At 43.0% G+C, this 21,942-nt stretch overlaps 1 protein-coding gene across 3 annotated transcripts; it reads left to right on the top strand.

Moving 5' to 3' along the window:
• Window positions 1–6,683: 6,683 nt before the first annotated feature.
• On the top strand, window positions 6,684–20,839 carry ARRDC3 (arrestin domain containing 3). 3 transcript variants are annotated; one of them, XM_075725877.1, is made up of 8 exons: window positions 6,684–7,016; window positions 10,369–10,432; window positions 12,916–13,063; window positions 14,285–14,387; window positions 14,783–15,039; window positions 15,485–15,647; window positions 16,477–16,631; window positions 18,081–20,839. In XM_075725877.1, the coding sequence occupies exons 1-8, from the start codon at window positions 6,737–6,739 to the stop codon at window positions 18,135–18,137; spliced, it is 1,227 nt and encodes a 408-aa protein (XP_075581992.1). In that variant the 5' UTR covers window positions 6,684–6,736; the 3' UTR covers window positions 18,138–20,839. The 3 variants fall into 3 exon arrangements, with proteins under 3 accessions (XP_075581992.1, XP_075581991.1, XP_075581990.1); XM_075725876.1 differs by having other exon boundaries at window positions 10,366–10,432; XM_075725875.1 differs by having other exon boundaries at window positions 10,351–10,432.
• The last annotated feature ends 1,103 nt before the right edge of the window (window positions 20,840–21,942 follow it).

Here is a 21,942-nt window from a genome sequence, read left to right as displayed (position 1 = left end):
GGATAGAGGCTCTGCAGCTATGGCACAGACCCCAAAGAGCTGGTTTCAACATAACAGGGAGCCTATGTAAGGGTAAAATATGCATGAGGCAAAGCCCAGAGTCCAAGCTCTGCTGAACCAGCACCTGCTCTCTGCAGCAGCAGCTCAGATACCTTTGCAGTATGCTTTCAGAAGAGGGACTGCCCTGCTGAGAGGTGAAATGGCTCTGAATAAACACAGATTGGCTCAGACACACTCCTCAGCTTAGTCACAGTGCCAGCCCTTTTGGCAGGAGATGGAGGAGTTGGCAGGAGCTTACAGATGAAGTGGCTGCGAGGCAAGAAGGGGGAAATGCCTTACAGGGAGCAGGGAGCAACAACAGGGACAACCAAACCCAGTGCAGAACATGACCACATCCCTTCTAAACTGTACTTAGTATTCTAGCTCTGGCCCCTGTTTGACTGTCCATCGTTGTCTCTGAAGTAGGTATTTCAAGCACATGCTTATATATTAGTGACTGCAACTGTAAGCTTGTCCTTTGGCCATGTTTTCCAGGAGACATTGGTTTGAATATATGCTTAACTCTTTGTTTTCTCAGTTTAACAGCACTAGCAATTTTTTTCTCAAACCAAAACTTGCAAACGTTCAGTTTAACATGATTAATACATAACTCAAGTTCTGGTTTTAATAGTAAATACACCTCAGAACTCAAATTACTCTAAGTCATTACTTAGCAAATCTTTAGAAGTAAAAAAAAACCCCTAACTAAAAATCGCAAACAAAAAGTTTCTGTTTGAATACTTTCCTTACTTATAATATGTACCTTCTGAAAACAGAACAATCAGAAATAGAGTTCTTTGTTTTGCACATTCTTTGTCACTAATAGATACTGTTCTGCAAGGATACAGATACGACTGGGGGAAGCTGCTCCTAGCCCCTGATTCCTTCAAATTCAGGAACCAGTTTCACAAACTCCAAGTTTCTTTACACCATTGAGGATAGCATTCTTCATTATAAAGCCAAACACAAAATAAGCCTATTTAGTAAAATTTTCTATTCTCTCTACCACAGCACTGTCAGCTGAACAGCCATTCCAGTGCAGACGGTACCAAAGGGAAGGTTTGTAGATATCCCTCTGCATCCAGGAGTTTTGTAAGCAGCTCCTCAGGGCTGCTGTGCATAGATCCACATTTTCGTAACATGGTGGTGTATGTCGCCTTTCCACACTGTAATGTCACAATATTTCACAAATGTAGCCTCAGAACAGGTATGAGGAGGGGAAAAATCTATTCCTTTTATTTTTATGGATCAGATACAACAAAGGATGACCAGAAATGAGTCTGTTAAGAGAACTTTTTTAGTACATTTCACATATTCCATTCATTCACTGCATGAAATACAGAAACCGTCCTGGAGTATATTATTTTTTGCCCCAGGATTCTCCCTTTGATACAAACACCTTAACCACCAGACAACACATTTGACACTCTCTCTAGACCATTCTTTGCTGCACACTGAAACAGCTTCAAAAAGAGGGGCAAACACTGTCTCCACCCAAAACCAGTTAATATGTAAGGATGGTCTCAAAGGAGATGGGAGAAGAATCTGGATCTTCCTATTAATGCTAGTTTATCAATTAATGAGTCAGGAGAGCATTGCAAGCTTCCTGGCTTTGTTTTTGTTCTCCAGATCATTGTGCATCACACCCATCCTTGCAGATTTATCAAGTGTGCAATGTGAAGTCAGATTAGATAAAGGTACTAATGGGACAAAAGCAAAATAATCCCTAATCTCTGGATTTTGAGTGGTCTTCAGCATGAATGTCATGTTGAGGCTGGGACAGCTCTGGGCATGTACAAAGGTGCAAATCTAGGCACCCAACAAACTTCAAAATAAAAAAAATAAGAAAACCAAACCTCCAAGGTTGGGTGAAAGATCATCAAGAATTTTTAGAATATTGATTTTGGGTTTGGTAACCTAAATTCTGCCCATTTCTACATCCACATCCTTCTACTGGATCTCAGCCTGCACAGCAGTCTGCGACGTAAAGGGTTACCTCTCTAGATTGCCTAAAGCCTCCAGCTAAGATCTGAACCGTGTGGACCTCTCAGAAGCAGAGCAGAGCATACTGATGCCATGCAGTCATCACTACTGGAATAGTTAAGTTCAGATGATTCAGTACTAATTTTCAACAGTTTCCAGGGAAGACTCTCAGGCAATGCCATCTGTGTTACCGAGCAGGCCAGAATTTTTTTTTTTCTTTCTTTCCCTAATTTTCCATAATCTTCTAACAAACTTTTCTCTCCTGTTTCCCCTCTTTCCACACACACACAAAAAAAGAAAAAAAAAAGGAAAAGAAAAGCCATACAGGGGAGAGCTTGCCAGTTTCAGGAAATGGTTCATTAAGTGAGGTCTAATTTTTATCTCTTTATAGAGGCTGGAATATTGCCATGTGCCTTAGTGACTCCAATAATAGACAGAGCACCACCTTCATGGGTTTTGTCAGCCAAAAAAAAAAAAAAAAAAAAAAGGCTTGGACCTATTTTTTTTAAGCTTTATGCGGACTTCTATGTAAAGTCTATCTGGAACCCTGGAACCGGTTGCCCAGAGAGGTGGTGGATGTCCCACCCCTGGAAACATTCAAGGTCAGGTTGGACAAGGCTCTGAGCAACCTGATCTAATGGAAGATGTCCCTGCCCACAGCAGGGGGGGTGGACTAGATGATCTTCAAAGGTCCCTTCCAACCCAAACCATTCTGTGATTCTGTGGTTCTATGTACAAGGCCTGAGAGGGTTATTGGAGGCTCCTGACAAATAATAACCACTCTGAGTGTTGTACAAACTAAGTCTTCTCTGACTATTGTTGATTTAAGATGATAAAACTAGATCATCTTTGCATTCAATTTTTACAATCCTGTTTCAGGATCCATAAAGCTTTTAATATTTAATTAGAAGGCAGTTCATTTGAAAAAAATAAAAACTTAACTCCTGAGAAGTAACTAATATTTACAGTTAACTAAACATCTGAAAATGACTGCTAAATATCTCTTTTAGGTACACTTCGTAGCATGTTCTCCACTTAAATAAAAGCAGAATTATATTTTTGAAAGAAGATTTGATTTTGACACAAAGACTTTGCCAATCAACAGCAGGTTTGCAAGGACACACAGGCAAAAAGCTGGTAAAAGGCAGCGCAGGCAGTTCACCCCGTTTGCCACAAGATGGCACAAAACATAAGTTACGAGGACGAAAATAAGATGAGTAGTACACTATGAGCCGTATTTAAAAGAAAAAAAACCCAAAACTGCAGGGACTGAATCTAAGTGTGACTTTTGGCAGGATGCGGGAAATGCATGAATACAACATCATTCTGCAGGACAGTCTATCTGAAATTTCTTACTCATAACACGGGCTTAACCAAATCGTGTTGGCCTGACTAGTGCCCCAGGTTTGAATTACATACAACCGTATATAATGGTGTGGTGATCTAGCAGGTGACTGGAAACAAGCCAGCATGGGAGCAGAAAGAAGAGCAGCGAAGAGGCGGTGGGTGGCACTTCTGGTGGGAGAGAGGATCAGACAAGCCAGGACAGCACGGGCAGGTGGGTGGCCAGTGGGGAGAAGGATTGAGCAGCGGGCACCCACCTGGGCTGAATCGCTCCCAGTTAGGGACATGGACAGGGGAAGGAGATGGGGAAGTGGATGGGAGATGGGCAGGAGAGCAAGCGCAAGTGGGCAAAAGGCAGATTTATACAAAATGTTTTTGCGTAAATACATCTATGTAACACAAGAGACGGATTGTTTCGCTAGTGTGACAATTTCTGGGCTCTAGTGGTGAACTCAAAGCTTTTTTCTGAACTCATCAGGTCTAGAAGTGACTGCTAGAAATGAGCTTCAGCCCTCACCTGAATCGGAGACTTAACATACCGAACACTGCCAGATTCATAACAAAATCTTGTGATTTGGGAGTTTATAGTTGTGTCCACGATAACCAACAGGACGCAACACAGGATATGCTGTTCCCAATCCATTCTACAGACACAGAGGTGAAGGACTGCAGGAAGGAGATTCACGTTTTGGGGATGAGAAAATAGGGATGAACTAAAAAAAGACACAGGAAAGTTTCCTTATTGGGGCACTAGGGGAAGAGGGGGTCATTATTTCAAACAGGAGCAGATTCCAGCTCAGATGCTTCAGGTGCACATAGATACACAGTGCAGAGAGAATATGAAATTGATTTATAATATTTTTTTCACCAAGCTTTAACAGGAATTTAGAATTAGTCTTGAAAACTGGGTCAACTTTCATGTAAATCGGCCCATCTGATTACTCAGGATATTTTGTAATTAACTCAGAACAACAGCATAGCAATATATGGAAATTAGAGAGCTTCAAAGATTGTGTGATTTTGCATTGCATGGGTATCCAGATGTCCCACTAATTTCAGTGGACTCAGTTCTGTGTGCTTGGAAAAAACATCCAAGAAGGCCCAATGAGGCCTGCAGCCCTCAAAAATTGCTCCAAATTGCAGCTGTTTGACTCTTGCAGTGAAAACTAGATTTATCAGTGGTGTTCGCAACATGTCCAGTATGCCTTAAGAAGCAGGGCTACCATCCACTGCATTTTCCTCCAGACAGCAATCCAGGAACAGGAAGGAGCCATCTGCTGCTCAGTACGATGCAGGGTCGGGACTCATAACTGTCTGCAAATTGGCAAAACTTAAAGTCCTAGAAGAGGACTCACAAATGGTGTGATCTTCCCAACAACCCACTCGCACGAAATGCTTGGCGTGCATCCCGCATCCCAACAGCGGCTGTGTGTCCAGAAGTTGTGCGTCCAGAAATGGATCAGCAGAAGAGAGGAATCCTAGTGAGAGGGGAGGCAAGTTAGGGCTACAAGGTCTGCAGGTTTTACAGCAGCTTAGCAAAGTGTTTTATCTTTCTCTAACAAGCCTGGAATGGGCAAATGCAATCGGTAGACAAAACAAAACATCACACGTGTCAGAAAATAAATGAGTACGCACTGTACCCCAATTATGTAGGAAGGTCCCCTTCCTTATCTACATAGATAAAAAAAAAAAAAAAAAAAAATCCACATGAATATTCACTGGGCTAGCAAGATTTGGGCCCTCAGCTTCCTGGAAAAGGCAACTGCGGTGGTCTTCATCATCTCCGCAGGTTTGCCCTTGAGAGGGGTGGACGGTGAGAATGAACCCAGAACTGGAAGGACAGGAGCCATGGCCTGAGCTCCGTGGATGGAAGCTGCATCCCGTTTGGCTGTCTGCTTTCACATGCCCTGCAGCAATCGGAGAACATGAAGTTGTGGTTTCTATGACTCGTGGAGGACACGATTAACTTCTAAATTGCAGAAAGGAGGAAAAACGTGCAAATAAACATATGCATGAGACCACCCGCATATAAAGACATAAGAGCAACAGGAAAAGCGTTAGCAGGATAGGAATTAAAACACCTCTGCTTCTGTTGCAAGTTCTCTTGTTACGGTTGGAGTCGATGATCTTAAAGGTCTGTTTCAACCTAAAGGAGTCTACAATTCCATGCTCTAAGGAAGTGTGAAGGCTTTAACCACAAGATGGTGCAAAAACATAAAAAGTCCTAACACACCCGCAGGACAGCTGAACATCTTTGGTCATGAAAAAGCATGAGAACCTCCACCAGGTGTCAGGCCAAGGAAAATAGAAATTAGTTTTGTTTTTTTTTTTTTTTAACTTGAGAAAAGCAGTAAATAGGGGCATATGCTTTGCAGACGTGAAGTCTGAACTTTTACTGACATGCCTCAGTGTATGGTGGCTTGGAGCAAATTACCCACTGCCATTGGGCACCTCTCTGCAAACCCTGCCTCACCCGGGGGTAGGACAAGAGGAAACAGCCTCAAGCTGCATCAGGGGAGGTTTAGGTTGGATATTAGGAAAAATTTCTCTACTGAAGGAGCGGTCGAGCATTGGAGCAGGTTGCCCAGAGAGGTGCCGGAGTCACCATCCTTGGAGGTGTTCAAAAAAACAGGCAGGTGTGGCACCTGGGGACACGGTTTAGTGGGCATGGGGGTGTTGGGTTGGCGGTTGGACTGATGATCTTAGAGGTCCTTTCCAACCTTATTATTCTATTCTAGTTTTACTTTCACTGAAAAACAATCCAGCCACCGAGCTGGGAAACATGACGTTAATTATTAGTCTGCCCTTGATTGGTTTGGTGGCGGGCTTGGCAGTGTTAGGTATATGGTTGGACTGGATGATCCTAAAGGCCTGTTCCGGCTAAAGGGATGCTGTGACTGTATGACTGTATGATTCTACGCGACTCTGTCACAGGCGAACGAGCAGCGCCGCGCTGCCCGCCTGCCGGGGCGGGCGGGAGGGGAGGGGCGGCGGGCGGGGCGGAGGGTGGGGAGGGGCGGGGGCTGCGGCGGGGTGGGCGGGGCGCAGCCCGAGGGGGCGGGGCTGCAGCGAGGGGGCGGGGCGACGCATGCGCGGCGAGCTTGTTTGTCAGCGGCCTTATAAGGCGGGGCGGCGGGGGTGGCGGCAGCGCCTTTGTGGGGAGAGCGCCGCGCGGCACCAGCGCCCCCCGCCTGCCCGGGCCGGGCCGGGGCTGCCCGCGTCCCCATGAGCCGGCTGTAGCGGCCGCGCCGCCACCAGCGCCCTTTGCCTGAGGGGATTTTTTTTTTTTTTGGGGTGTGTGTGTGCGCGTTCCCCCCCCATTTTTTGTTTTTTCTTACAGTATATTTTTGTACGCTTTGCTATATCAAACATGGTGCTGGGGAAGGTGAAGAGTTTGACGATAAGCTTTGACTGTCTGAATGACAGCAACGTCCCCGTCTACTCCAGCGGGGACACGGTCTCAGGAAGGGTGAGTTTAGAAGTGACAGGGGAGATCAGAGTGAAATCTCTCAAAATCCACGCGAGGGGGCACGCCAAGGTGCGTTGGACGGAGTCGAGGAACGCCGGGTCCAACACTGCCTACACACAGAACTACACCGAAGAAGTGGAGTATTTCAACCATAAGGACATCCTGATCGGCCACGAGAGAGGTACGGCTTTCCCCTCACCATGCCTTTTTTTTTGGGGGGGGGGGTGGGGGGAATGACACCACGGTGCATTTTCGCATCGCCTGCGTTTGCCCCGGTGTTTTCCCGGACGCAGTTCCCTGCTGCTGGGGAGCAGGGAAGGCCGAGGGGCTTTCACCGGGGCGATGAGAGCCTCGGCATCAAACCTGCAGGAGACGGCTCTGCAGAGTGCCTGCGAGCCGCTTATTAACGCTTTAATTTTTAAAGGCGTTATCGGTTTTTTTTCCCTAAGTAATGTTGCCCTTCCGTGGGGAAAGGGGCTATAAAATCACAGCCAGAGAGGCAGGGAAGGGCTTCATGGCAGCATCCTCTCAAATCCTGAAATGCAATGCAAAGCATAAAACCAGACTTTTTTTTTTTACAAGCCACATCGGGGTTGTGCTTTTCGGGCTGATAATGTGATGATGATTTTTGTTTGTTTTTCAAGGACGGCTCGTTATCGCCATGTAAAAAGGTTCCCCGTGGCTCATTTTGACATATGCCATCACCATACCACGTGTAATCTTTTTTATTTCTTTTTAAACCCCTTCCCTCGCCCCACCCCTCGAGGGTGGGGGGGGCACCCCGATATCAAACTACCCCCAAAAAGCCTGGATGGACACCGAGGGGGGTGCTTGCGCAATGGGAGCATCCCTCCCAAAACTGGGGAGGCGAGCACCTCCTGCCCCCCTCCGTGGGCTGTGTTGGGGGGGCCGTGCCCCCCGCTCCCCCGGCTGGCAACCCCCCTCGCCGGCAGGCTGAGCGCGGCGGGGCCGGGGTGGGAGCTGGTTTCTGTGGGGTTTTTTTTCTTTTTGGTTTTTTTTTTCCCCCGAAGTTTGCAGCCTTTGTTCGAAGCGGTTCAATCCTGTTTGGGACCGGTCGGGGGGGGGCGGCCGGCTGCTCCGCGCAGATTGGCCGCACGCGTCAGGTGGTGGCGATGACTTAATTCCCCAGCACGGCAAAATAATGTTAAAAACTGGTTATGTAATTTCGGTCCCGCCTGGCTTGCCTTTTTTTATACACCACCACCACCACCACCCCCCCCCCCCCCCAAATATGCACCATATTCAAACTGGCAGAGATGGGATATTTCCCCCATTCCTTTGGGGGGAGGAAACCGCAATTTTTGAAACAGGCGGCAGCGAGTCCATTACTAAGCGTTTCTCAAATTAACGCTGTAGCAGAGCTGAGGGCTTCGTGGTTTTTTTTTTTTAATTAACACCTCGCACCCAGCTCGCTGATGAGGTGACTCCAACCCTCCGTGTAGAAATCGTCGCCCCAACCAAACTCCGCGCAGCTCCGGTGTGGCGGGTGAAGAGAAGGCCCTGCAGACGAGCCGCCCCGTGGCCGGGGGAGCGGGGTACGGGCCGGGGTGGCGGCCGGGGGCACCCGGGCGCTGCTCGCTGGGGCGCTGCCGCCGCCCGCCGCCGAGTTTCAATGACTGCCCCGGGCGCCTCTGCCCGGAGCTGGCGGCCCTAGGCCGCGCCCCCCGCCCGCCCCGCCCCCTGATTGGTTGGAGTGGGTTTGTTGGCCTGTTGCTAAGGCGATGCCAGCCGCTGATTGGAGGGACGCCGGGCGCGGGGGTGAGGGAGCAGGTTCCCCTGCCCGGCGGCGCAGCCGCCCCCCGGGGGAGAGGCCGCGCTCCCCTGAGGCGCTGCCGCGGCGGGAAGCCCCCCGCTGAGGGCGGGCGGGCGGCACTGCGGCCGCTCGGCTCCCCGCCACCCCCCGCTCTCCGCACCGCTAACGTCCCCCGAGGGGGTCTCGGCGGAGAGCGGAAGGCGAGGGGCGTGCGGCGCCCCGCCTTCCCTCCCTCCCTCCCTCCCTCCGCCGGCGGGGAGCTGAGCTGCTGAGCGAATGCGGCGGCTGTAACGTATACCGTATGTATATGAGCGGCTGGCTGGGGATCCGCTCTCGCCGGTTTAGGCCGGTCGGCTCCTGCTCCAGCCTGGCCTCTGATTGACAGCTCAGCACTTGTTTACCACAGCTCTGCCGCGGCCGGCGGGACTGCTGAGCTGGCAGAAAGGGGGGGCAGGACGGGAACTTCTCTGTGAGGAAGAGATCGCAGTGCTAGGAAATAGACACAACCAAAAGCAACGCTCCCCCTGCCTGTCTCAGGGGAAAAAAAAAAAACTTAATTTTTTTTTTAAAAAAAAACACTCACGCGGATACATTGTCTCGCCCTTTCAGTGTGTTTTCCTGATATTTCGTGACGCTGCGCACTGAAGGTGCATTTCTGTCGATAGCTGGCTGGTGCGGGGTTTTTTCTATTTTTTAAAGGTTTTCAGTGTTCACGGTGCACTACAGGAAGGGGAGCATCGGCGTTTCTGTAGGACAATGGGAACTTACAGTCCTTCTGTGTGCCTCCATTAACGCTTCAGAGCATTAAATATAACCGGTTGCCTTTTGCGTTGCCTCACTATACCCCCTTTATTATTCCAGCCCTTTCTATGTGCGAGATGCTCAGTTGTTTTTCTCTCAACTTTCTATTTTGATGGAGTCAGCATTTTTTCTGGGTTTATGGTAATTACGTCGGAATAAACTGCAAATTTGTGGAAGCCTTTAAAGGCATACAAGAAACCGTGATAATAATAAACAATAATATATATATAAAACAATAATATAACAATAATAATAAAGAAATGTCAGCTTTCTTGGTGGAACCAGTGATATCAGGGTCTTGCTGTCCAAGCAAGATCAAGTTAACTCACCAAAAAAATAAGTTAGTTCTAGACTATGTTAATTGGGCAGCTTGCCATTTTCTGTGCCCCTGAATTTGTCTGGTATTTTCCAGGTGGTGCTTGTACACTGTGTTTTTTTTTCTCTCACTTTCTTTTGGTGTTTAATTTCTGGACGCTGTTGCCAGGCAGGAGATAGAAGGAAGCTGAATTACTAAATTTAATCTTACCTAGCAGGCTTCACACAGATCGTTTAATACTGTTAAAGAGCCATCTATATTTCATTTTAACTAGGAATCACAGTGGAAAGCATGATTTCTCTTACAGATCTTGCAGGCAGGCCTTGAAATGGCAGCAGTTGCAACTGTGTCAGTGTTCAGAGACGGGATTATAAATTAAAGGGAATTAACCTCTGCTGCTCTGTAAGGTGAATCTGGTGATCTTGCCTACCCTTCTGTAGGTAAGATTTGGCCCTGCATCCAGCAGTCAGTAGGAATGGACCAGAGACCCTTGTTTTTGGGACACCTCATTCTTAAGTGCTGTAACGAGTATGTAAATCTCTTTTATTCTGGAAGAGAAGCCCATGCAATGTATAAAATGTATGCTGGTGGAATAGCATATTCTTTTTTTTCTCCCCCTCCTAGACGATGACAATTCAGAAGAAGGCCTTCACACCATCCATTCGGGAAGGCATGAATATGCATTCAGCTTCGAGCTTCCACAGACGTAAGTGCCCACATGCAGTCCTTGGGCCCTGCTGCCCACCTGCCTGAGCAAAACTCCTGCTGTGGGTGGAGGGGAAACCTTTTCAGTGGTTAGGAATTGTGCTCTGACATGCAGCAGAGGACATAATCTCATTAAACTGAAGAGGTTGCTTTTAAACCGATGCACACTGCCTTTTTTTTTTTAAATTTCCACAAAATGGGAGCCCATTGCTGCCCAGTTGCTTACTTTGTTTTGATCAAGTCCTGCTGACTTCTTCGGTCTTCCAGTATTTTACCCCTTCCCAGGACAAGGGAGAGGAATTTGACTGTCACTGGAGTACTGTAGAGTGGCTGAGATGCCTTCTAACCCAACCAACAGTTCACTGGAGCCATGCAGACCAGCAGAACTAGAGATAAGATCACAGCTTAATTGTTTGGGCTCAGTCTGGAACAGATGGGGCAAGTTTAACTACCTCTGAACAAAAGAGGAGGTTGTTCTCCTTTAAATAGGGTGTATGTACGCAGGCTGGCCTTGATAAAGAAAGCCTGGATGGAAGTAAGCAGAAGGACGGGTGGATGAAGCAAGAAGAATTCCCTGTACCTAATCCCATTTGTCTCAAAGGTGAAGCAAGAGCGAGAGCAGAAGGGTTAAGATAAAGATTGCTCCCCTACCCCCCCCAAGTCTGAAATGTGTGAGGTAGACATTGTGAATGGAAGATTTATACATAGAGGAGTTACCAATGTGGAAATCAGCTAAAAATACAAGTTGCAATAAAATTAAATACACAGGAACAGAGGGAGTCTCCACGTAGATGGAAAAAAGGAGCCTTTTGCTGTAAAAGGCAAGCAGTGAAGTCATTAAGGTTGAAAAAATTTGGCAGTGTGTTATGTCAGATAGCTCAGTACCTAATATTAAAGCTAATAAACCATCTGTTTAATAGAGGTGCTGGTTTTAGCAGAACCTGCAGATGATAAAGGCTTTTAAGGGTCTGTTTCAAAGTGAACAGCACAGGACTTCACAGTAGAACTTACTGGAACAGTGGAGAAGACCCATATACATGGAGATTTTTAAAGACAATTTAGCACTCTGAAAATCTCAACTGCAAAAAGGAATAAGGCTAATACCGATATGCCCTTGAGGTGAAATGGGCATTTAAATACGAAAAACCAAAATGTTATACATGAACGTGAACTGCTTAGCTTGAAGTGAAGCACATAGCTAGCAAAATACCACAAGCAGTGGTCAAAACACAGGTTCTTTTTAAGTGACCTGAAGGGAATAACTGTGAAACTAGCTGTTGATAATACTGAACAAGCAAAGGCTGGTATTAAAAGCCTGAAGTTTGACACTGCCTACTTCTTACATGTTATTTTGTGTCCGTAGAATACTTCCAAAATTGACTTAAACTACAGAGCAACAGCAGAAAGAAAGACGACGCGTACTGGCCTTAACTTTTTTTTTCCCTGAAGAATATGGGGCAGGATGAAACATTGAAGACTGATTAGAAAATCTTTTCATGTGGATTATTAAAAAAAAAAGTAAATATTTCAGATGTGCAAACAGAAAAGTCAAACCTGTAACAGAAAGAATCATTCAAGTAAAGTACTAGCATGGCTAGTATTCCCTATGGAAGATATGGAAGCTTGGCAAACAACTTATGTTTAATTTATATGTTACAATGTATTCAAAACATAGTATAATACAAAAAAGTTGCATAAAAATAAAACTGGAATATAGAGATATTTTGTGTTTCATTTTATGATGTTACAGGGGAAAAAAAAGGTTATGCTGAAAGGTTTGGAGATCCTTTTGACATTGTTTTTCCTCCAGCTCCCAAAAAGGACGACTTTCATCTCTGAAAGTTCAGAGCAGAATAGGCTTGATTATTTTATGTGTATATATATACGTACATCCATATACAATATAAACATTTTAAGCTGGTCTCACCAGAGTAGAGGAAATGAGAAGGTACTTGAAATAGCTTCTCTTTTCAGAACTCTACATTGAAATACTTAACTCTGATGAAGGTGAAACAAACTACAAAAGTGCTGAGTTACAGCTAAACTTAATCCTGAGATACCAGCCAAGTAAACAATAGACAATGATTTACAAAATACAATATCCAAAATAATTGGTTGATACTAATGCTGATTTTAAGTTGGTAGTCTAATTTGGCCTTCAAAGGGCATGCTTTACTCAGATGTGAAAGTGGCCTCTTAAGTTTAAAGGAGATGTGCATTCTCCTGGCATTTTCTGGTACAATTCTTTAACTGATTCTTAAAATCTGTGTGAAACTACAGTAGGATGAATCGGAGATGATTTTTTCTCCCATCTTTAATCTTGAATTTTTCTGAGATATGGAAACTTTGCAAATAAGTTACGCTGGATTAAATACTATAGTGCATTAAAAAATGCAATTCTACATACTAATCCCTGATCTGATCAATTGTATCATTATTAGACAGAAAGACTTTACTAAATTTTGACCTTTGTGTCCTGCACAGACCACTTGCTACCTCATTCGAAGGCAGACATGGCAGTGTGCGCTATTGGGTGAAAGCCGAATTGCATAGGCCTTGGTTTCTACCAGTAAAATTAAAGAAGGAATTTACAGTCTTTGAACATATAGATATCAACACTCCTTCATTACTGGTAAGAATTGACAGAATTACTCGCTCTTTGTTTCTGGCATAAAAATAATGAAGTATAATAAGTGAAACAATATCCACATCTAATCTTATCTAATATTTATTCACTAGTTTAATTACAGCTGATCTCCTAAGTATTACATCAGTTCAGCAACTCTTCTAACTATCGGTATTTTGAAAGCTACGTTTTTCTCTAGTTGGAGTTGCTTCACATTTAAGATACATAAAATGGCTTTGTCAATTTAAATTGATAATACTAAATTGTAAAAAGTCACTAAGAAGGAAAATTTTGAGAACTGTTCCTCTTTGATTTTGAACAAAGAATAATCTGTGGAAGGAACAGAGAAACTTAAAAGTGAGAGACTGCTAACTTAAAAATGCAAAGTAAAAAATGTACTGATGTGCATAATTGATAATTTCCATATAGATAGTTTTCTACCAATGGGGAGAAATTATCATAATTCTGTATAGTCTTCTGAAGTGTCATTTCACTAAAATAATTTCAGTATCACAACTGCTTTCAGTGATGATTTGATTTCAATCTGGCCTAAAACTCCTTCTCTTTTTTTTTCCCCTCTCCTCCTCAAATTCTAATCTATGGAGGGGGAAGAAAAACCTCAAGTCCATTGAAATAGGTTTCTTTTGTGTATGGGTGAAAAATCAGACTCACAAAGGGACATTGGCCTTGCACAAATTCCATTAAAATCAAAGGACTCCCGTTTGACTTTAATGGGCTTTGGATCAAGTTCTAAATCCTGATACCGTGTAAAATAACAAAGTCTGTTCAATATAGATGAAATGGGATCATTCTGAAACAGAGGAAGTAGCAGGAGTCGAGGTTACAGTACTTAGTTGCTGTTTCTGAAATACAGTGTACTGGAAAGATGTTCTGGTTTACCGATGAATGAAAAGCTCTGCCAGCAATATGTTGGGATATGTAGGCTATAAGGCCTTTTCTTAAGTTACACAGTATTTATGTATACTACTTTAAGTGTGACTGTGCTATGAAGTATGGCAGAAAAAGCAGTGGTAATGAGTAATGGAATTAGAATAAACCTTATATCTGCATTATGCCATTTAAATTGCTTGAGTGTTTTTCCCCTAAATAAAACTAGCTATGTTTATCAAAATACATAATAAATACATGATGAAAATAATTTTTTGTGTTGATGAAGAGATTCACAGAACCCTTAATTAAATGGGCAATGTTGTTCTTTTCTTGCAGTCACCCCAAGCAGGCACAAAAGAAAAGACTCTCTGTTGTTGGTTTTGTACCTCAGGCCCAATATCCTTAAGTGCCAAAATTGAAAGGAAGGGCTACACCCCAGGTACGTAACAGAAGTAATTACAGGAAATGTTTTTCCTTCCCTTCTGAAATGACAGTTTGTACTTAACTGCTTTTATATAAACTAAATATTTAAACTGTTCTTCCCACCTCGGTCTGCATTCAGCAATCTTTCTGATACTTTAACTACGACTAATTTTGTGAACTAATGCTAGCTGTGCCTCCAGATGGTTGAAGGACATCTGCTTCTATTAGACTTGTGCATTTCTCTTTTAAATTAGCTCATGGTGATCCTATTCATACTAGCGTCAGTGGATGTGTTTCAAGGTAGAGCATTGCTAGTAGTGTCCAGTGCATTATAACAGTACACAGAATGTGGCAATTTGCTTAAGTTGCCTTGCATATATAAAGAGAACATGAAGTTCTGTTTTGTTTCAGGTGAATCAATTCAGATCTTTGCTGAGATCGAGAACTGCTCTTCCCGTGTGGTGGTGCCAAAGGCAGCCATTTACCAAACACAGGCATTTTATGCCAAAGGGAAAATGAAGGAAGTCAAACAGCTTGTTGCCAGCCTGCGTGGGGAATCCTTGTCGTCTGGCAAAACAGAAACCTGGAATGGCAAACAGTTGAAAATTCCGCCTGTTTCCCCTTCAATCCTTGACTGTAGTATAATCCGTGTGGAGTATTCGCTGATGGTATGTGGATGGTCTGTTTCACTTGAGCATGAGTAATTGCCATCATTCCTTGCAAATAGCTAACAAAGTATTCTGTGCTAACTAGTTACAAAAGGAATCCCATATCCTAGTATTAGTGTCCTGACAGGAGTTCTGTAAATAAATTCAGTTCAAATTTTCTTAAGTTCCTTTTCTTAAATGGTGTTAAAACAGTTGTGGTGTGCCAGCTGAGCAAACTTCCTATGAGTAGGTGACACTTCCATGTGAGGGCTCATGTTAAGAATCCTGAGTTGCCTTTGACTCGGGGAGCTTTTTTCTCCATAGGGGCATTCGCCCTAAAACAGACAATAAGAAACTTAAGTTCATTGTGGAAAAGTCCATGGACAGAGAACTTAGTCTCATGATTATGAAGTGCTCACACAAACCTACATTTTAATAATACTCTTCTTTTGTTGTTGTTGTTTAGGTATATGTTGATATTCCAGGTGCCATGGATTTATTCCTTAACTTACCACTGGTCATTGGTACCATTCCTCTACACCCATTTGGTAGCAGAACATCAAGTGTGAGCAGCCAGTGTAGCATGAACATGAATTGGCTTGGTCTGACACTGCCTGAAAGACCAGAAGGTAACTTGACAACACAAATCCCAATGGATTTGCTAGTCTGTGTTGATTTTTGTCTGCTTTATTCATTGCTGTTGTGCAAACAGACCCAAATTACATCCTTTATTAGTAAAGCCCACAGGAAATCCCTTGTGGATGTTTCCTTGCTGCTTGCTTGTCCTCTGTAGAAGAACAGAGTTCCCTCCCTGTCTTCCTCTCCCAAGGACAAGCAGTGAAATCCAGCTGCTGGGAGGCTGGCACAAGTAAAAGCGCAGGATGCCGTTGTACCTGTGCAGAATTAATTCTGCCTCAGCTATCCCAATTGCATTCTTGTTTATAAGGCATTGTAACCTGTCATAATAGCAGTTTATGGTGTCCTTTACCAGCCTTAGTAGCCAAGGCTTTGTGAAAAGATAATGTAATTAATTTCAATGGGAAATCTCTTGTCAAAGGAGAAACTCTATGTCCTTCCCTCTGTTTTCACATACCTAATATAAATACATTTTTTATGTACAAATCCCAGACTTGGATTTGTGGAGTCCTCAGGAATGCAATGTTCTAGCATTCCTACCAGCACAGAAATTCAGTATTCTGAGTATGCTTTAAACTTTATGGGGATAATTAAGCCACAATAAGCAGTTGGTCAGTCTGCTCTTGGATTTGAGGAGGATCTTAAAATAAAACAAAAACAGCCTACCCTCTCATTCATATTCAACAACTCCTAAAAAGTCTGATGTCATTTACTTACCTGCTGGTGCATTTTACAATGATAAAAATTTAATATTTCTCATGTTATATGTTTTGACATGCATAAGAACTTGTTGTTCGAACTGCGTGTGCCTTTTCCCTGCAGCACCTCCTAGCTATGCAGAAGTGGTCACGGAGGAACAAAGGCAGTCCAGCCTTGCGCCCATAGGTGCTTGTGATGACTTTGAGAGAGCGCTTCCAGGACCATTGTTCGCGTACATCCAGGAGTTCCGTTTTCTGCCTCCACCCCTCTATTCAGAAGTAGGTACCTCAGACAGAATATGATGATTAATTCACTGGGTTTTTTTTCTGAATTCTGTTTTGTGGAATAAATGTAGGAAGTTGTTTTCTCTCTCCTAAAAATCAGGAGAAATCAGGAGAAATCATGAAAATTATGAACAGGGGATAAGGTGACTTCGTTTTGGCAAACCGCAGGTGAATTGCACCAAGAGTTTTCAGGATTCTTCACAATTCTGTTGCTTCATAGAAATTTCCAAACTGTTGTGTACCTCTTAGCAGCTTCATTCAAACCTTGCATTACATACATAAATGTTACGTTGGTTAACACCAACGTTTTGGGTCTCTAGATGTACAAACATGCTAATGTCTTTCAGCTCTACTTCTTCCTAAAACTACTCCGTCTCTGTCTTTTTGGTTCTGTGTATGTGTGCTTTCAGAAGTTCCATGTAGAAAAGTTACAAAGGTACTCTTTCTAACTTAAGTTTGTGTAAATACACAGTTCTCCAACACTTCTGGCTGCATTTTTAGTTCTATGAAAGTCACTCAATAACCATGACAAAACTTGAAAAGCTTTCCTTTTTCATATTTTTCAAGAAAAAGCAGTGGTATAGCACAAAAGTAAAGTAGTGTCCTTTGGCTAGATCTTGCCTGAATTCGCTGTTGCGTTTTTTCCCTTTTCTTGAAACACTGATCTGCTTTTGAGTGGGCAGAGAGGGGCATGGCTTTTGTGTGCTGGAAACTTCTCTGAGGACTCTTGTAACCCTAGAATACAACTCTTGTGTCCTTTTCATTTTAGGTACTTAAAGATTTAGAAGCCTATTTTGTCCTCAAATGGTTGTATAAAATTAACTTAAGAATGTTTAAACCATGTACCATACACTTAAACTGTTCTCACTGTCCAGTTTTGGAAACCTAAGTTAGCAAGTTGTTCCCCTTCTTCCTTTTCTAGAAAGGAAGAAGAGGCAAGGTGTGAAACGCATGAAACTCTTAAGACATTTAGTGGGGTGTTTGAGGATTAATTAATTGTAAATTAACAGTATAATGACTTTTTACTGATAACTTTGTCTTTTGAAGCAAAACATTCTCAGAAATCAAATATTTTTAAGTTGAATTTTTAGTGATGAGTTGTCTTTTTAGTGTAGAGTAAATAATTCAAAAGATTTCCCTGCTGCTAAAGCAGATTTTCTCAAGTTTTTTATTAGTTCTTTGTGCTTGTTCTTAAACTAGCATCAACCTGTAGTTTAAAATTTTCCACTATACTTAGCTACTAATTTTTTCATTCATAGCTTTGTCTAATTGACTAGAGGTTTTTCAGTTACTTGAATAACCTTTGGATTGGGAATACCATTTATTGCCACAGTTGGCTTAAGCTTTTGAATTTTGGTGGGGTTTTGTTTGGATTGTTTTTTTCTAGCAAATGACTCTCAAAATTCCTTGGGTTGTGTTTTTTTTCCCCTGTCTTTTGGTTAGATTGATCCAAACCCAGATCGGCCCACAGATGACAGACCATCTTGCCCCTCTCGTTGAAGGAATCCGTAAAAAGCTGACTTGACTTGGGTTTTGAATCATACCTGCTGTGTTGAAGGTCAAGGCGTCATAGTGGAGACACAACTTTCAAAGGAAGTGGTTTTGCTCTTGCCTGTATGGTGAATACATGAAAACAACCTGTGATCATGCTTTGAAGCCTACAGTAACCTTGTAGGACTGCTCCACATGCTTGAAGACCTGAGCTTTCCCCCCCACCCTTAAATACTGGCACATACTAGGAGCAGCCTTACTAACCTACAGTCATGTGTGTCAAAACACTCAAACCACATTGTCAGAGAGGGATGGCTTCCTCTTATGATTGGGAAATTTGCACATGCTCATTGCTTAATGTTGTGCGGTTCAGTGTCACTACAGCTTTTTCTCATTTATGCTGGACTGTTGTTACCCCCCTCTTATTTGTTTGTGGTCCGCACAATAAGGAGCAAAAGAAAGCTTTGACAAAAAAACAACAGCAACAGACTGACAAATGCACTGACTTTTTCTTTTTTTGTTGTTGTTTTTTAATTTAATGTAGCCTGGACTTTACCTGCATATGCACATGCTCAGAATTGTCCTAGTAGGCTGACCATGTATCACCTCTTCAGCTTGGATCCTATTGTGGATTTATTTGCAAACATCAAATGCCTTCAAGCCAATCCTTCTTGCTGTATGTTTTGCAGCCTACTATAGTAGATAAGCAACAGATGTGGGGCTTGGGTAGGGGTGTGGAGAGTTAATAGAAAGAAACTGATAGACTTCATCAAGATTGTATACCTTCTTGATTTCTTTTAAGAATTTGTTGCCTTTCTACTATTATTGCAAAGCAGCATTTTGTTACAGACTGCCTAAAAATCACTTAATCTCAGGTGAACTCATCACTTGCCAAACTGTTGGAATGCTATTTGTTTTGTTATGTTGCACTGTTGAGTTACTTCTTTTTTTTGTTTTGTGTTTGTGTTTTGTTTTTGTTCTTTGAGAGGGGGATCTGGAATAGGGACATACACAAAAGCTAGAAAACCCACCCTCATGCCCATTTCTCTTTCTACATTGTAAAAAAAAGATGTTCAAGTTGTGAAGCTTTAAAAAAAAAAAAAAAAGGCACAAATGAAAGTAGCACCAGTAGACACCAGCTCAGCCTCAAAATAATTTTAAAAGGAAAGAGTCATATGCTGTCTAGGATTTATAGACAAATCAGTATCTTAAGTAGTAGAGAGGGGAAGGGAAAGTGAATTTATTTTTATATATAGTTACCTAATCACCAAAAATTCTATATGTAATAAGTCTCTAGTAGAAAGTATATTTCAAACTGCAGGAAGAGCTTGGACTATGCTAAGAGCTGAGTTTGTGCACTTTGTATTATCTTCAGGGTTTATGATACTGTAAAAATAGTAAGACTAGAAGTATAATTAAACTAGGCAAGATCAGTGTTACCAGCTGTACTGAGATACCTATTAGCTAGAGTTGCTTTGGTGATTGCATCTTCTGTGGTACTTGCAGGGGCTTTGAAACAAATGGTGTATTTCACCATATATTCATTCAGAATGCGAGAAATGATACGGAAAGAGCACTGGCCCTTGAGTGTTAACCAAGGAAGAAAAGAGTGCAATGGAGCCATTAGATGTGCTAACACCAATACCAGCACTTAACATACTAGAGATTTATAAAAAAAAAGTCAACTTTCCTTTTCGGAAGTAATGTAACAGAGACTGCTGACGAAGGGACACACTTCTGGTGTTGATGACTTAAATGAATTAAGATGTAATCTGTCAAGTATCTATCTCCTTGTGCAATAAAACAGCTCAGAAGGGAGCAGGAGAGGGGAGGCTGGTGTTTGTGTGTGGTGCTCGTTCTTAAAAACCTCTGCCTTGGTTTTAAGGCTTCGTAAATGCGACAAAACAGGCTTTTCCATAAGTGGCCTTTCTGAGAACATGAACAATAATTCATGTTTCAAAAATGACAACAGGGTGATAAAATATAAATGAGTCACGTTTTAAGTGATTCAGTTAAAAGGCTTGGGCTTTGAGCAAGAATATTGGATGAGAAGGAAATTGGGTGATGTCTTATGTTACTAGGCCAATTTTGTGAATGTCCCTTCCCTCTACCCTCTCTAGTCAGACAATTTTAAAAGCTGATGGGATCGTTGGCATAAAAGGGCATTTGGTGGTTTTACTTTTTTTTTCCTTTTTTTGTTATTTTAACAGACTAGGGAACAATTGCTGATATACATAGCATTAAAGTACTTACCACAATGTAATGGAAAATTGCGTATGAAGCAGGATTGACCAATATTGTAGTAATTGACGTGGCATCACAGCCTTTGTGATTAGAGTGAAGTCTATAACCTTATCAAATAAAGACTTTGGGTTTAAATGATACTGTTGTTCAGAGGCATTACTCTTTCACAAGTATTGGTCAATTCTCAGCGTTCTAAAACATGAGGTTCACAGTTGTAGCCCGGTATTTGATACAGAATTCTGATCTGAATTAGGAAAAAGTAAGTAAAATCCAAACATTAGAGAAACAAAGTGCAATATTAAATGTTTGCTTTATAGATTATATTCTATGGCTGTTTGTACTTTTCTTTTTTTGTTTTTAGTTTTGGTGCTGAATATGTCCTTGTAGACTCTGTTTCAAGAAAACAATATGTGGAAAACAATTTAATTTTTCCTATTGCTCTTCCTTGTGGAAAATAAACTTTTTTTTAAAAAAAAAAGGCTTTTAAATGTGTTCAGTATAAGTCATAACTCTTACCTCATACATTACCTAAGTATTTCTTTCAAAAGATGCCTATGGATCAAATAGTAACCACAAGGGTCACATAATACAGGAACTTCCTGTAGGAACACATACGCTAACCTGTCTCAAACTAGATAGGGAAAAACTCGTTCCAGACTACACCACTGAGTACCATGACAGTCCAGTTTTGGCATGCTCACCCCCTTTTATGTATATCAGTGACCTCTCGGGGCTAGGGTGCAGGCAGGAAACTACGTTTTCCCACATGGGGAAGTGCCAGTGCCTGGCAGGATATGCGTGCTTTCGCAGCATGCTGTGCGTGTCCCTGCGACTGCGGTGATGTCCCTTCCCACGCCATGTGGCTAGGGTGTGGGGAGGGGGCAACACATTTTGGTGGAGCTGGGGAGGAAATGGGGCAAGGGGAATGAGTTCAAAGATCTTGTTTGCAGCTGGGATGTGGAAATGTGGTTTGGCATTACTGGGTGCAAAGGGTGCCCTTGGAAGGTCCAGTGTGACCGGATGCTCAAAATGTCCACCCGCGTTCTGTGTCCCTCGGTGGAGCTCTGTGCGGGATTCGTGAAGCTCCCCAGCCTGCCAGCAGTGAGGCGCTGCTGCGGCATCTCGCTTCTGCGTACTATACACAGCTGAACTTCTGACAGAAGGGGTTGTCATTATCCTGTGGTATCAGCATGTCATTTGGCCTAGGATTCGGTTCAGCAGGCGAGCAGCCAGGGGCTGGGCTGGCCAGTGTGCTCTGTCCCTCCGTTGGTGTTCGGGGTGCTGGGAACTGCTGCATTCCCATAGAACTGTACCCTTGGTTTAATGGCGCAGCTGCTAATGTGGACAGCCCAAACATGATCTAACACTGTACATAATACCAATAGTAGAACCTCCCTGTGTGAAACACAGTGCTTCAGCTTAATTTTGAGTTTGTAAACGGCAGACTTTTTAGGGTTTTTTTCCCACCTATTAGTAACACCGTTAATCATTTTTGCCTGAGTGCTAGTTCAAACCAAACACAAAACACAGAAACACAAAGGTTGTCTTTCATTTTGCTCATCTACCTGGA

Source organism: Pelecanus crispus, chromosome Z (assembly GCF_030463565.1).
Source record: "Pelecanus crispus isolate bPelCri1 chromosome Z, bPelCri1.pri, whole genome shotgun sequence".
In the NCBI taxonomy this organism is placed as follows: domain Eukaryota; kingdom Metazoa; phylum Chordata; class Aves; order Pelecaniformes; family Pelecanidae; genus Pelecanus; species Pelecanus crispus.
The sequence above is the reverse complement of the archived record's forward strand: the minus strand, read 5'-3'. Positions and strand labels throughout refer to the sequence as shown.